This window comes from Saccopteryx leptura, chromosome 2, assembly GCF_036850995.1.
Source record: "Saccopteryx leptura isolate mSacLep1 chromosome 2, mSacLep1_pri_phased_curated, whole genome shotgun sequence".
NCBI classification, from domain to species: domain Eukaryota; kingdom Metazoa; phylum Chordata; class Mammalia; order Chiroptera; family Emballonuridae; genus Saccopteryx; species Saccopteryx leptura.
This window is the reverse complement of record NC_089504.1, coordinates 99800691-99817113: the sequence shown is the minus strand read 5'-3', so window position 1 is coordinate 99817113 and position 16423 is coordinate 99800691. Positions and strand designations below refer to the sequence as shown.

Sequence of the window (16423 nt, the reverse complement as noted above, 5' to 3'; positions counted from 1 at the left end):
ATACTTAGACTGTGTATAAGAAATGTGATGACTGTACTCTTTGAAGTTTTAGAAACTAAATAAAAAAACACCTTCATTAGGTTAATTCCCTAGATGGTTACAGTCTAGAACTGTTAATATTTACAATAACATTTTTAAAATGACTTCATCCTTAAGTCTTTATTTACTTGTTAAAAAAAAACCTCTCTACTTAGTAAAGTGGGTCAGTGACTCAATTATTCATATCCATGTGTCATCCTTAAGAAGAGACGACTACAGACAAGCTGATGCCAAACACCTTGGGATTTTTCTGTTAAAAAAAATTACAGGGAAACTTAACCTTAAAGAAAAACAGATAATGGGGAGTAAATTGGCAAAGTAGTCTCAAATACAAGAGAATTCATGGTTATCTTTTCCCCGCTCTTTGGAAGGTTTTCAAACTTATAACCTGGGCCAAATTAGAAGAAAGACAAATTATTGCTAAATTTACATTTCGGTGTTCCCTTCCTCAGGGGAGAAAACTCCCCTAAATATGTAACATGCAGAATACCTTCATACCTAAATTACTTTGTTTTACCCTAAAATCAAGTGCAATGGAGCAGAAATTCTGTGTCTGTCACCAATCCTTTATTGAAACTGGCAACGTACACACTTTATAATAGAACAACAAAAATAAGGTTCACTATATACAGCCTTTGCATGAACTATTCTGACTATACACAAGGCAGAGTGATAACACAATCTAATTTTCATAATAATTTGTGCACAAAAAGACACCCGACAGACAACATTGTGAACATTACAGTGAAATGACATCACAGGTCCAGTGAAAATTCAGCCTAATACAAAATGTACGCATCTATTGCAAATGACACATCTGAATGCCCAGCGTTTGTTCAGTAGTAATTTACCCAGAGTCGGAAGCAGAGATTTGGTGTGTGGCTATAAGTTTCTTAAGCGAGACCACCTCTGAAGACAAGTTTGCTATCCCCTGCTTCAAAAACAAATTCTCCGTGTCAGAAACTTTGTAGCCACTGTCTTTCATTTCAACCACTCCAGTTTTGAAACTATTCTGAATTTTACCATTCAGTTCTTTCTGATGCCAGTGTTCTGATCTGATAGACCAATCTTGGATGTTAGTCACTTGCACTGAGAAAGGAGTGAGGGAAGAATGCACCATGTTTGGGGCACTGTGCTTCTCGAGTTCAAAATGTCTCTTAGATGTCATGTCAACAGGTGAGGAAAGTTTTTGTGTGGCATCATACTCATTGTCGAACGCCTCTACTTTTATCTGCATGGCTTTGGCCTTGATCCGCAGCTTGTGTGGCAATGCAGAGGAATTCACTTCTGGAACTTTGACCATGGTCGCATGTCCATGCTGAAGTTCGACAGGAGAGTGGATGGGGCCCTTGGGGACCTGCTGCTCATCTTCCCCATCCGATGACTTCCCCACTGCACCGTCGTCGGTCTCTGATGTCCTTGGAGAGTTACTGGAGGACCGGCTGACCTGCAGGAGAGGTGGAGAGTGTGAGCAGCCGGGAAAGGAACTGCCCACGTAGCTCTGATATACGGACGTGCGGTAGGCGCCCCGGTCGTCTCTTGGCTCTCTTGCGTAGCCCTCCAGCTCCACCGGCTCCTGCTTGATGACTTGGAACTTGCTGTCAGGACTCCTGCAGCCACTCTGCGCGGGGCCCTCCTGCGAATGGTCCAGCGAGGAGACCTCGGAGACGTCGGACAGAGAGCTCTGCGGAGAGTGCTTGATGACGGAGATGCAGCTGCTGGCCACCCCGGCAGGCTCGTGCTCGTCCACGAAGGCGTTCACGCTGGACCGGGAGGCCTGGTAGTCTTGAAAGTACACAGCTGTGGAATTGCTGAGCTTCTGGATCTCCTGGGCATAGGCTGTAGAGCTAATTAAACCAAACTTCAATTTCAGGGACAGCAGTTCGGCTTTTAAAGTGGCGTTCTCTTCTCCCAGTGCAATGAGTTTGTTCTCCAGAACCAGGTCATTTAGTCGACGCTTCTCCCGCGATCTCTTGGCGGCTTCGTTATTTTTCCGCCTCTTTTCCCAATACATAGCATCTTTCTTTTCATCGGGAATGAATTCCCGTTTCCTGCGGCAGGCTGAAGATTTGTTTTTCCCCACACCCCCTTCACTTAGAAGAAGCTCTTCTCCCATCGTCAAGTCTTCAGAGACATCGGTTAAAGCAGAGTTAAGCACCATCACCTTGTCCATGCCACTGCCGGGATCAAGGGATGCCTGCTCCTTCTTGACGGTCTGCATTTTTCTCAGCTGCATCAGAAGCAACCTTCACTATCTGTGCAGTGCCAGGAGGGCAGGTTACTTCCCCAAGATTCTCAAATGCTTTAAAAACTGTGGTTTAACATCCATCAATACTCTTCCTTTTGTTCTCTGGTCCAGGATCTCTGTCTAGCTCCTCCTACGGAATGCAGTAGGGGGTCTTCTAGGTAACCTGCGATACAGGAAAAGAAAACAGTTATCCATTTGGTAAATATTTATTACCAATTATGTGCAGGAACTATGTTAAGCATTTAGGGGTCTACAGGTCTGAACAAGACACAGTTTCCTTCAAAGAGTTTGTGATCTGAAAAAGGAAGTAAATGCCCAAATACCTAGACTGTAAAGTTGTCAAGGACAAATCCCCAGTGATACCTACGGGCAGAGCAATTAATAGGTGGTCCAGGAGAGGGAGCAGAAAAACCAGTGCCCTGGGCCCTGGGGAGAACAGAGGACGGCTATTGGGAGAAAAGGTGGGGTGGGCGGGGCTTAGGGGATGGCATTCTACAGGAAGGAAATGATAGGTGGCCTCTGGTAGGTAAGTTTTATAATACACTGCTCACAAAAATTAGGGGATCAGGGAACGTGCAGATAGTCCAGTACTTTCAGCCTTTTGTATAGTGCATTTTCACCAATGAAATAAAAGTTGGTTTTGCATCTTATTTGCATAATTGAACTTTCTTTGACTTGTCGTTTGCTTTCCTGATGTTCTTGTTTAATAAAAAAAAAATCAAATGCTTTTTTTATTCCTTCATATTCATTTTGAAATATCCCCTAATTTTTGTGAGCTAAGTATAGTACTCGTATATCGTGGTGCTTCTAAAAAGTTTGAGATAATACTTGTATCACTGAGAAGCAAACAGGTTAACGTCTTAAGAGGAACTCTTCCAAATAAACTCCTTTACTATCCAGTAAACAGATTCTACAAATTATATAGAATAAAATATTAATGGAGCTAAATTTTTATCTCCTCCAAACTAAAACGAAAATCACACAAACAACCGAGCTGTGGTTGTTATAATCTGATTCTCACATGGACACAAACCTGTCCCTCAAAACCTCGACTGTCCAGGGTGCCTTAGGTCCGGTTCATTCCGCCAGGTGACTCAGCACACCTGAATGTCAAGGGCTCTTCTCAGTAAGCCATCTCTTCTGATGGACACTTCTGTGCTATAAGGTTAGACGTGTTTTTTTCTGGTTCCTTCAATCGAGTTATCATTCACTTAACAGTGAATCATCCAAAGTGCCCCCCCCCCCTTTTGGTCCTGAAAATTCTGTCAAAATAGATTTCATTTATATAATAGCTCTGGACTAAAATAAACATTGACTATTCAAAGATGTTTTTGGTTTTTTTTAAAATTCTTAGAAACTTAAAATTATTTTATACTGAGAGAATGTAATTATGGAAAAAATTTTTTTTCCATTTAACTAATTAAGTTTCAAACAGAATACAACTCAGAAATAGAACCACCAGTCAGCTCTCCCCTCCACTGATGAAACGTGTATACTCTGAGATAACAAATCCATATTAGGTTCCAGTAACAATCTTTTTGTGATGGTTTTTGGATCTGCATTTCCAGACAAGACTTCTCCACCTAATTCTGCAGAAGGTCTTGGATGTGATAAGACCCCCTCACTCAGCACCATCTGCACACGGCGCAGCTATCCTGCCACAGCGGAAAGACGTCACGTGTTTGTTTAGTGCCACTCCTCCTTTCTGGTGCAGTTTTATGACTAATGAAATGAAGTTTAATATTATCAGCTGGGAAAGAGCTGCTACCTTCTTCTTGTATCTTTTTCAGAAGCAAGAGAAGGAATGATGTAATAATTTCAGCATCCTAAAGAGTAAGACTGAATGAATGACACATTTTTGTCTGACAAACTGAGCCAACGTGAAAACGGTGACTTGCAATTTAGCGAAATTTGGGATTAATACCAAGTTGTGTTTTGTTTTTTGATAATCCATCTTGAATGGCAAATGGAGGCCATGAGTCGGCCACGGCAGGCAGTGAAGGTACAGAGCGGGACTGTCCCAGTTACCACTTTAGTAAGACAGCACTGCTTCATTTCTACTCAGATTTCGTCTTCCGACACAAAAACTCATTTTTCCTCTACATGGAATGGCTTTTTTCCTCTTGTTAAGGATCTGTATTCCTTACTTCAGTTAAAAGTCCTCCTAAAGTCCTGGCCAAGGCACAGAGAAACCAATCCGACTTCCATTAACTGAAAAAATCCCACTGTCTCTCAAAATCTTTTAACCTCTTTCTTCTCCGCGTCTAAGTACACATCTCCACAAGGGCAGAAGACCTCATTTCTTTTCAACCTTCTTCCTATTTGCGTTCTACTGCATGTACTAGAATCTGGGATTCTTCCCAATCCACACAAATGAATCGCCTCTCTGACTCTATTGGCAAACCACCACATACTACCTTAGGATATTTTCTATGCTATGATTTATCAAATAATCTTGCAGTATTGGAAAGAGCTTATCAGCAGTGTGAGATAAGGTAGAGAGAGTTGCTGATTCTGTACACTTATCTTCCCACGTTTATTTGGTATGCCCAGCAGTAAGTCCTCGCAACGTCCTAGGTAGGTTCTGTAACTTTATGTAAAATGACGGGAAACAAAACCAATTGTGCCACAGGCTAAGGATCTAAGCAAGAACTAATATTCTATGGCATCTCATCAACGTTAGAATGTAATGATGTGGAATAAAACATTATTGAAGAACCTGCTGTACTTTAAGGCCCAAATTAATAGTATATTTGCATCCTAGCAACAAACTGAACCTATTAGCTGCTCTAACATTTAACTGACGGTCACTCATTCACCTTATACAAGAGAACTGTGTAACCAAAAAACTCTTCCGATACTTCCGTTTTAATATTATTTTGTAAGTTTTTTTTTTTTTTAAAAAAAGGTTTTACTTATTAACAGAGAGCTTCTCTTATTCATGAATTGATTTATTCAACACACAAGGAGCACCTGCTGTGCACAGAGTCCACCTAGAGCAGTGGTCAGCAAACTCATTACTCAACGGCTAAGTATCAACAGTACAAAGATTGAAATTTCTTTTGAGAGTCAAATTTTTTAAACTTAAACTATATAGGTACATTCCTTATCAAGGTAGCGCCCACATGTGGTATTTTGTGGAAGAGCTACACTCAAGGGGCCAAAGAGCTACACCTGGCTCGGGAGCCGCAGTTTGCCGACCAGGGACCTAGGGAGCACATAAGGCAGAGGGAAAACCAAACTTCCGAGAGTCAAGGGACTGCGAGTCTTCCGTGGGAGACTGACTGAGAAAGTAGTTGGAAGCAAGGGGCATGCAAGCAGTGAACCAACCTGGTGCACTTATCAGTGAGTCTTGATGCACTGCTTTTTTCTTGGGACAGGGATAAAAAACAAAAACAATCATAACAAGTCCCATTTACTGAATGCTAACTATGCAATAGGCACTGAGAGAGAGCCTAGCCCAGGTATGGCCAACATACAGCCCACGGGCCATATCTGGCCCGCGTAATGAGATTATGAGGCCCGCGATTAAATTTTTAATATTCTCCACTACTTTAAAATCTCAGCTACTCAGAACCGGAAGCATCTTTGATTATTGGAAATCGAGATATTTAAGAAGATAGTGATACGGAGAAAAAGAATTCCGCTTGTGACTAATCTAGGGTTAACTTCCAATAATTGGTTGAATGGATTCGCGATTCTTTTTTTTTTTTTTTTGTATTTTTCCAAAGTTGGAAATGGGGAGGCAGTCACACAGACTCCTGCATGCGCCGACTGGGATCCACCCAGCATGCCTACCAGGGGGCGATGCTCTGCCCATCTTGGAGCGTCGCTCTGTTGCAACCAGAGCCATTCTAGTGCCTGAGGCAGAGGCCATAGAGCTATCCTCAGTGCCCGGGCCAACTTTGCTCCAATGGAGCCTTGGCTGCGGGAGGGGAAGAAAGAGACAGAGAGGAAGGAGAGGGGGAGGGGTGGAGAAGCAGATGGGCACTTCTCCTGTGTGTCCTGGCCAGGAATTGAACCCAGGACTCCTGCACGCCAGGCCGACGCTCTACCACTGAGCGAACCAGCCAGGGCCTATTTTTTTTTAAAAATTCCATTATAAAGATTTACAACTTTTGTACTTGTCTGTACTCAATATGAACTGTTTGACGTTTAGCGGCGATGTAAAACTCACATTCATTTAGGTGGAACTTGCCAGTGTGCACCCAAGGTCAAATAATCGTTATTTTTGTGGTTAAGTGTGCTGAATCAAGTGGCATTGTAGCATAGACAATAGCTGCAGTTGATAACTGAAAATGTGTCCAGGCTGTTTGTAAAACAAAATAATTGTTTTATTTGCGATGTAACCCCTTCAAGCTCATTCTATTAATTAAATACTGTTTCGATTGATTGCGATACAGTTTGGATATTTGTACGGTAAGTAATTATATTTTTATTAATATATATTTTTATTAAAATAATATTGTATATTAAAATATTTTCACTCACATTTATTTATAAACATATTACATAATAAAATTTTGTTTATTTGAACGAATCATTTTTGTATTTAACATTTTTTTAATTTTAATATTTTGTCTGGCCCATGAAAAAAGTTTTCTTTCGAATCTGGCCCGGGGGCAAAAACTGTTGGTCACACCTGGCCTAACCTGTCATTACCTCATCACCCTCACAATAAGTAAGACTCCAGTCCAGGCCTGACCCAAATCCAATTCCTCCAAAAGTATCCCCTCCTACACTCTCCAGGGGTGGTTCTAGGGCAGGGGTCCCCAAACTTTATACACAGGGGTCCAGTTCACTGTCCCTCAGACCGTTGGAGGGCCGGACTATAAAAAAAACTATGAACAAATCCCTGTGCACACTGCACATATCTTATTTTAAAGTAAAAAAACAAAACGGGGACAAATACAATATTTAAAATAAAGAACAAGTAAATTTAAATCAACAAACTGATCAGTATTTCAATGGGAACTATGCTCCTCTCACTGACCACCAATGAAAGAGGTGCCCCTTCTGGAAGTGCAGCAGGGTCCAGATAAATGGCCTCAGGGGGCCGCATGCTACCCGCGGGCCGTAGTTTCGGGACCCCTGTTCTAGGGTGTACTCCTGCAACGTGTCTCATTCATACACAGCTCCTTTTCCAACTGACTCTCATTTCCGACAAATATATACCCATTTGCTATGTTACTTTGGGGACAAGTAAAGCAGTGCTAGATGCTGCCAGAACTTCTTTAAGACAGGAAAGCTACCTCGTGGAACTTTTCCCTGGCTTCTTCCGAGCCGCCTTCTATCTTGAGAGTGTTTAATGAATTGAGAGAGCATGCTCAATTTTTGTATCTCGGCTAAAATTTCAAATCTCTGACCATCTTAGTTATGCTAAAAATAAACAGAGGAAAAGAAAAATCCCAGCTATAGACATTGTCACCTATAATTTTTCTTTTCACAACACCAAAAAGTATATCTGTTTTCAACATGGGAGTATAGTGGGGAGCTGAGACACAGAAAGACTGAGTGACTTCCCCAAGATCACACAGCAACTGGTGGCAAGATGGACCTAGAATCTATGCGTCCTCGGCCATGTACTGAAATTGAGGTGAACACATCAGCATTTATTGATCAACTAATGACTTTATTTCAAATTCCAGTGTTTCCCCTGATGATGAACTTAATAGTCCCTTCACTTCTACCTCAAGTATTCAGACCACTACTAACATAGCTCTATGTCAGTCACCACTTACAGTTCCCTTTTGGTGAGTAATTGACATTAAATGCCAGTTCTATGATGTTGGCGTATTCAGCAGGATCAGCTTCATTCCAGCCATTAGATAACATGGCTGCTTCTTACACACACAAATTAAAAGAGAAACTTAAGAGCAGGCGTCATCACATCCCAGTGGCCGTTTTCCCAGTTACTCTCATTCTGAGTAACACATACCCACTTGCTAAGTTACCTGTCCCCAAAGTAACTTAGCAATGTGGACCTGCTGTTGCTAATTAATGTTTTTCTTATAGTACCCGGCACTATTTCTATAGATAGGAGTTCTCTTTCATAAGCCTGTACTTTAAAAGTCTATTTAACTCACGTGACCTATATATTGTTTTTAATTAAGATTAAAATTTGGCTTAGGAAATTCCGCTAAAAGAATAAAACTTTATAATATACATTCTAGACCAAATTTCTCCTGGAGGAGTGACCTCATTACTTACGATTATAAGGCACCTTCCCTGACCTCCAAGCACAGATGTCAGAGAAGAGATGGTTGACAATTCAAACTCTTTACATGACAAGAGAAGAAGCATTTTGTTTCAGCACCTGAAATCTTACTAATAGTTTAGACATTTAAAATCTACTGTGGGAAAATTCTGTCATCCTCTTTAAAGGAGAAGTCTTACAGCAAATTGTTTCTTTTATATATTTTGACTTTAAAATTCTCTCAATGAAAGATGGAATACTAGTGCATGTGCCTAATGACATAGGAACATTTTTATGGAACTATCTCATTTTCTTCCTTTACTCTCTTGAATGTACTGTTTATAGAGGTATTATATAGATACCACTAAAGACAAAAAATTATTTTATGTGAAACTGTAAGCTGTCTCTCCAGTGGGCAGACAGTCGCTTGTTTTGAAAATAAATGCCATTTTAGTGTGTGTGTGTGTGTGTGTGTGTGTGTGTACACATTAATATTAACCTATATTTTCTTCCTGTGGGTAAAATTCATCACATGACTATTTTCGTAAAATGCTTTACTTCTTTTCCAGGCTAAAAATAAAAACCAGTATTTAAAATCAGGGATAAAATAGGAAAAGAATACACATGTACAATAAAGGGTGGCATGGGGCATGGAAAAACCCAGGAAACCCTGAAATTACAAGAAGACAGATTTTCTGATCAGTCTGAAAAAAATAAAAGGATTTTTTTTAATTAAGAAAATTGTGTTAATTCTCTCCAAGAGCCAACGAAGTGCCTGCCATTCAAAATATAATTCTGTCCCTAGTAACACAGACTTTAACCCTAAAGCCAGAGAGAAACGCATGTTTGATCAAGATATGAACGCACACATAAATAGACGCTCTCACACTTTGCCAAAAATCTAGCCTATCGCAGCAACAAACTGACCTACTTTTTCTATTTGGGTGCCTCTGTAAATAAATGTGTCAAAACCTGATGAGTTTATGATGAATGAAAATACATCAGGTTTCTTGCTCCTCGTTCTCCACAGAAGCCTACTTGAAAATTAGACTTAGACCGCATAAATGATGAAAACTGCATTTTATTAAAGCAGTGATACAACTGAAGGAATTAAAACAAAACAGTATAGTAACTTTTTCTTTCTTTATAAAAGAGGCCAGGGTTTGTAACCTAGCACATGAGGATACTCTGAAGACTGCCCGAGTAGCACAGGTGCGAACACAGCTGTGGGGTTTTTTAAATCCAGACAAAACCACCCTCACTGTGACGAGCAGAATGGGGCGGGGGCTGGTGGGGGACATGGAGCTACAGTGCATTTGACAAAATCTGCAGTCACTTCAAAATGCAAGTCCTTTTCTTGAATATTTGAAAAACGTAATTAATCCATCCAGCAACTCTAAACTGAACCCTTAAGGGACACCGACCATCACAAAGTAACTCGGCAACAGGACATTCTGCTGTGGGTAAGGAACGCCAGAATCATGCAACAAGTAACGATACCAAAAACGGTGTGGGTACCGGGTGGGTGATGATAAGGTATGGCAAGGAAAGTTCTTGAATGTTTGTGATTATAAAGAAGAGTCACCCAATTCTCCTCAGCTTAACTTTTTGGTTACTTCTTTTTAATTTCACTTTCTCAATGAGCAAATGATAATGAACATCATTTACTTTACTATGTAAAGTAAATTTACATAGTACAGGACAGGGTTTTTTCTGTTTTGTTTTTTATACCCACGTTTATTGAAAGACTACTTAATTGCAGTTTAAGATTCCTGGAAAGTGAATAAAAGACACCATGTTTTGATAACTGAAAAGGCTTATAAATATCATTCTGATTCCAATGAAACCATATAAATTACTACGAAAGGCATCTAGTAAATCCTTACTAAACTTTCTTATAAAACAAGCTTATGCTCTCTAATTAAACCCATACAATTTTCTTTTTTACTACAGGAAAGTTATTTGCAAAGAAATTTGAGAGATAACTGGGAGTGGTGGTAATATAAATTCATTTTGAAACTGAAAAACTTATGTAATGTCTGCGATCAAAGGTCAACATCTTTCGACATTCTCCTATGAGTCCGATCTGGATAAAAATCAACTCAAGTATAATTTAGAAAAATAACAGGATATTAAACAATGTGTTAACCCTGTGAAATACAGTCCTACCTTACAAAAACAAGAGATGAATATTAAAGGAAACTTCAATTACATTGTTTCTGTCATATTTTGAATTGAATCCCAAGTGTGCTCTCATTCCTCAATACCAATGAAAAATAAACAGCTTTTAACGGCATTGATGCCATCTAGATTACAATGGAAATAATGAAGTATGTGTGATTTTAGCTTGGGTAAAAATAAAGGTTGGGCAGCATGACCGCACCTTTTCCATTCCACACTGCAATCAGTCACGTCTGGGAACTGACTCTATGGACCACGGCAAGGTCAACTAGAAATATCCACTCAGCTGGTGAGTCAGGCACGTTGCTCAACCCGGGAAAGGGCTCTAACAAAGGGTTTGAACTTGCAGGTTGTTGCATCACAGTCATGTTATAATTGCACTTTGCAAAGATAAGCCTTTGACACAGAAAAGGAAATTGCTTCAAAAATTACAGTGAGCTTGCTGTACTCACACTCAGGGAAGGGAAGAGAGAGGCAGAAGGGTGTTGCCAGCTGGACCCCTCCCCCCACCCGCAAATCCCATTTCATGGCTGCCAATCCATTTCTCTGTGCCTCCACTTCCTCATCTATACAATGGGTTCCCTACTAGAACACTCAACACAGTGCCTGGCACATGCAGGATAAGGGTTTAGTTAATATTAGCTCCTAATGTCATTTCTGGAGAATGAGCATCACCATGGCGATGACGATGATGGTAATTAGTCCAGGCCTTCAGGCCTTTCTAGCCTCTCCTAACGCTTAGTGAGGAACTGCCCTGCGTGATAAACATAGGGTAAATCAAATGAAACTTTCTTCCTTCTGAGTCAAAGGAACCAAACAGCAGCAATTTCAGCTTTATGGTCACTATACACTCCCTCCCAGACTTCAGACCATAGAATTTTAGATGCAGCGATTATTCACACCAAGGAAAACAGTCACAGAAGGGGTCAAGAAAACTGGAAGAAACGAGCTATTGAGCACTTTTAACACTGTCACTGCCACCATCAACCCACCTCTCTGCCCCTTCCAAGAGTTCCACAAATTTTAACCCAATAATTTGGGAAGTTTCAGGCTCTGCAATCCGGTCAGGAATTCCTTTCAAACTTAATTACCATTGAAAGTGATAGCAAAGAGTTTGGAGAAAAAAGTTAATTACTATTAGAACAAAAAATAATGTTTCCAGAAGGATCTTTAATTACAGGCGTTAATACCGACTTCAATCCTTACTATTACTGCAGAGATTGAGGCAGAGAAAAATGAAGGTGGATTTAAAATATATATATATGGTTCTTGGTTAATAATACAAGAAACATTTACTGAGCTACTCAGGTTTTATTCCCTCAGTTTACCCCAACGTCCATAGAAATATGGGCAGCACCCAAGATCACAGTGTCCTAGCTTCCCGCCAGCCCAGAGCCTGCTCTCTTAAGACTTACCCAAAGGAGTAAGTACTCTAACCATTGATGGTGGCCTGAAATTCAAGCATTCAAAGAGAGGAACTGTAAGGGACCAGTGTAGGACAGGGTTCCATGCAAGCCAACTTCTCTGATGGCTCACAGGGAACATGTGCAATGTTACCCCGATCTCGCTGCAAGCGCCAGCCTGAACCCTCTCAGACATGCCTGTGCCGGGAGAAAAGTCCTGTACACTGACTGTGGGACAGCCATGTGTGCGTGGGTGTTTTGATTTTTGTTTTATTTAATCCAGGAGAGTCAGGCCTCTCTCCTCTAGCCTTTGACCACATAAACTAAAGGTTTAAAAAAAAAATACACCGACTTAATTAGGCACTCAGGCTGGGCGTCTCCTTTCCACCACCATCAATCAAGGCAGGAGCAACCCCACCCCCAATTTCTGTGGAGTGTTGGCATTTGGAGGTTTTCCTTTTTCCCCCACATTTCACCAATGCTGAGCGCTCGGTTCCGAAATACAACGGAGCCTCCAGGAACAAAAGGTGTCCATGGTGCTCAGAGGCGCACCGCACGGAAGGCAAGGAGGCAGGCACCTCCCTCAAGCTGTCCTGTCCTTGAGTCCGGCCAGGGGTCCCTCCTGCCCCTCCTACTCACCCTGCTCCCCTCCCGGCCCCTCCTATTCCCCTTCCTCCCTCTCCCGCGCCCCTCCCTCTCCCTCGGCCGAGTGAACCCCCAGCGCACCCGAACTCCCCCTCCTGGGGCGGTCCCTCCGCACCTCCCTCGCCCCGCCCCCCCCCAGCGGTGCCTCCCCGGGAACCGCCCCCCCAACCCCCAGCACAGAAGGCGGCGCAGCAGGGCCTCGGCACCGCCAAGACCCCCCGCGCCAGAACAAAGGAATGTGGTGAGGGGGCCGGCAGGAGCGCCGACCGCCGACTAGCCCGGCTGCAAGCGCGCCGCCCAGGATGCCCCGGGTGCCTACTCGAGGTTCCTACGCGCGACCCCACAACCCCCAGGCTCCACAGGCCCGTAGGCGGGAGGGTCGCGCTAGAAGGTGACACTGGGCAGACCCCTGCAGGCCAGCTCCAGCCCCAGCTCCAAAGTAGGTCGGGGTCTGACGCTAGGGGCCGGGAGCATTATTATTAGCCTCTGGGAAAGCGACTGTAATTATTTGGGGTAATAAAATTTGTTCCAGTGGTGAATCTTTATAATATCCCCTCCCCCCAAAAAGCCCTGCGAAGCTCCACTTTAATTATTTAAATGTTACCTCAGGAAAATGTGACGTATACACACCATTATATACATATATACTATATTAACACATACACTACTACGTATGTATGGAAAAAACCCAATAATCCGGGTACATTATAGGATATTCTTCTAGCCTCACACAAACAAAACTAGGTTATTCAGGGGGAAAAAAAATGATCTACTAACCTATATCTGTTTCCAATAAATCATAGCTAGTCTGGAGGAAAAAAAAAGATGTGAAATAAATACTTGTGACCTCATTCGCTGCTGTTATTAACAAAAGCCGAGACCAGAAGATGACGCTTGGCCATCCCCTACTTTCTCAGGAACAGCACTTTCCTAAAGTGCCCTTTTAAAAGATAAACGAAAGTCAGAATCCAGCAAATCACCAGGCTCTGCCAAACGTCTTCCTAAAAATACAATCTTATCAAAGGTCTCCGAAGGCGTGGAGTTAAAACTACAGCAAATGGCCTTGAACTTGTATTTGCACATAGCCCTGGAAAAAACACCAGAAATAGCACTGGGAGGCCACAATTGTTAAAATGTGATCGTTAGTACTAAATTTAGAAGAACGCACATTTCACTTAGGGCAAAAGACGTACATTAGGCAGTCTGAGCAAACTCAATGCATACCCTGTTGTCTATTTTCCTGTCTAATATATGCCTTAAACAAACTATTACAGTGACATTTAAAGGTTGAGGTTGTCCTACTTTCTTTGTAACAAGATTATAAAATCACGTAATTAGCTCCCTCTTCCTATGCTCACTGCCAGCAAATTCGGCAGTTACATAATACAACATTTCCAGGAAACTATTATGTGATCTGTCATGTCGTGTCTGAAAAAGCAACGACAATAAGGTGACGGAAAGGGCTGATCGTAAGGAATGCATTAAAATTAGGAAGAGGGGGAGGTAAACGTCACAACGCCTCGTTCCAGATTTTAAAAATAATGGCTCAGAACACCTAAGGAGCAAACCCTACTAGTATCCGAGATCAGAATTCAACCCGAGGAACTCTTCCTTCCATGTTTTGTAGGAGTGTTTTAAAATGTTCCTTTTTTGTTGTTTGGGACGTACTGTACATATAAATAACGATCTAATACTCAACGCTGCGCTAAAATTACCAAATAATTGCACACGTACGCGCAGATTCCCAGATCAACCGTAATCCTTGCCAACATTTCACTGTGGGCAGATTATGCAATGTATGCAAGGACAAACCCACAACCTCCCCGAGCGCTGCTGGTACAACACGCTGACGACAAACACAGTGGAAAACGTCTGTGCACACACAGCCCGGTCACAAACGCCGCGCAGGCATTCTCCGAGTGCCGTCACTGTTCACGCCACCAACCCTTTCTCAACAAGAAAATCAAGGCTATTCCCCATTACTCAGAACCCCCTATCCCCGCCGCCCGCCAGCCCCGAAGAAGGCACTAGAAAGGATAAAGTGTTGCCCTTCCCGCTCGAGATGGCTCAGCCTCGACTCTTCCTCGGGGCGCTTTTCTCTACCAAAACATCAATTTTCCAGAAATCAGGAGACATTATGCAACAGCAGCGGGGGTGGGGGTGGGGGGTTGCTCAAACCAGCCCGGTCTACGTGCCGGCGCGAGGGCGCTGCAATCAAAGAAGCCACCTTAAGGTGGCGAGTCCCCTCCAGAAGGTAGCAAAAGTTTATGTAACGAATGCCCCGCGCACTCTTGCTGCCGCCGGCCAGCCCCGCGCACAACCCGACCCGCGCCCGGTGCCCGGCGGCCACGCGCCCGGGGAGCGGGCGGGTAGCCGGGCGCTGGGCCGGGCCGACAGTGGGCGGAGCGCTTACCGTGTTCTCGGGCCGGCGAGCCGACGGCGGGGAGAGAGAACGACGGCCCGGAGCGCAGCCCGGTGGCGCTCGGGCCCGGGCTGGGGCCGGGCTCCGGGGCAGAGGCGAGGGCGCGGTTCGGAAGGCGGGCGGCGCGCCGGGTCCGCGGGCGCCGTGGCCGCGCCGGGAGATGTGTGTTAGTAGGTCAGTTCCGAGCGCCGCGCTACGTCGCCGCCCGCCAGCCCCACGGTGACTGGCGACCGCCGCCCCAATCGCCGCGCCCGCACCCGCCCCCCGCCCGCCGCCAATGGCCGCGGCCGGCGGGGGCGGGCTCTTCGCGGCCCCTCCCCCTTCCCTCCCCACCCCCCCTACTCCCCCTCCGGGCGGCGCCACCCGGAGCCCGCGCCCCTTCCCGGCGGCAGCCGTGGCCGCCACCCGAGCGCCCGCAGGACCCGCGCTGCGCTCCAGGATTGCGCAACGGCCGGGGCTGCCGCCTGGAATGGACGAGCTGAGGAAGGATCCGAGACCCTCACCTTCGCCGTCCCCCTATGGTTTCCCCCGTTGCTGCCTTTGCCCTCCCAGTGCGGCCCCTCGATGACCCCTGCGACCCTCGCTCCATCGCAGAAGCGCTTTTCTCTCCGAGCACGCAGCTAGACAGGCTACCTGTTGCCGGCCGAGTGCCCGGCCACGGGCTGCAGCAACCCGGGCGTGACAGGGACCTCCGCCAGCTTCTCCCCACACACTCGCGGGAGGACCCCTCCTCCTTGAGGTGGGCAGCAGTGGAGACATGGCGAGGGGGCGCTGGCGAGCTGCGAACCCTGGCGGCGTGCAGGCGTGGGGAGGGGGCCGGGCGGCTAGTCCGATACCCGCGGGGCTGCGTAGGCAACGATTACGGTGCCCCAGCGCCTCTCCCCGGAGAGAGAAAGCGCGACGCACAAACACCGCCCCTGCACAATTAAGGCGAGGATGACGACTGCAAAATCGTTGCGTAAGAGTACTGGGAAACGAGGTCCGTCTGCCCCCGGCCACGCGAAGAGATGTAGCCGCGGGTACGAGTCCGCAGGCGAGAAGCACCTGGCTGGTGTGCCCGCCGCTGTGGCTGCGGGGGCTGGAGACGCTGCACAGCGTCCTTTCCTGTGATCTCGGAGCTGGTGGCTCACTAGTGTCATTTCTGCCCCTCATTGGATGCGGTTGTCTTCTTCCCCAAATTCCTGGACTACGTAAGAGACATAAAGGCAAGGACACCTGGCGGTGGCTTCTTAGTCCTCGCGCTGAAGACTGCACAGGCACGTGGCGCTTACATTACAGATGGAATACAA

General features: G+C 44.8%; 1 protein-coding gene across 2 annotated transcripts; it reads right to left on the bottom strand.

Moving 5' to 3' along the window:
* Nucleotides 1–584: 584 nt before the first annotated feature.
* NFIL3 (nuclear factor, interleukin 3 regulated) lies at nt 585–16039 on the bottom strand. Of its 2 annotated transcripts, none has more exons than XM_066368411.1 (2): nt 15768–16039; nt 585–2450 (listed from the first exon to the last, which is right to left on the bottom strand). In XM_066368411.1, the coding sequence occupies exon 2, from the start codon at nt 2273–2275 to the stop codon at nt 887–889; it is 1389 nt and encodes a 462-aa protein (XP_066224508.1). In that variant the 5' UTR covers nt 2276–2450; nt 15768–16039; the 3' UTR covers nt 585–886. The 2 variants fall into 2 exon arrangements, with proteins under 2 accessions (XP_066224508.1, XP_066224507.1); XM_066368410.1 differs by lacking the exon at nt 15768–16039 and adding an exon at nt 15126–15364.
* Between the last annotated feature and the right edge of the window lie 384 nt (nt 16040–16423).

Excerpts from the sequence above, each read along its gene's own strand:
- NFIL3 (XM_066368411.1), bottom strand. The coding sequence starts at position 2,275 with ATGCAGCTGAGAAAAATGCAGACCGTCAAGAAGGAGCAGGCATCCCTT.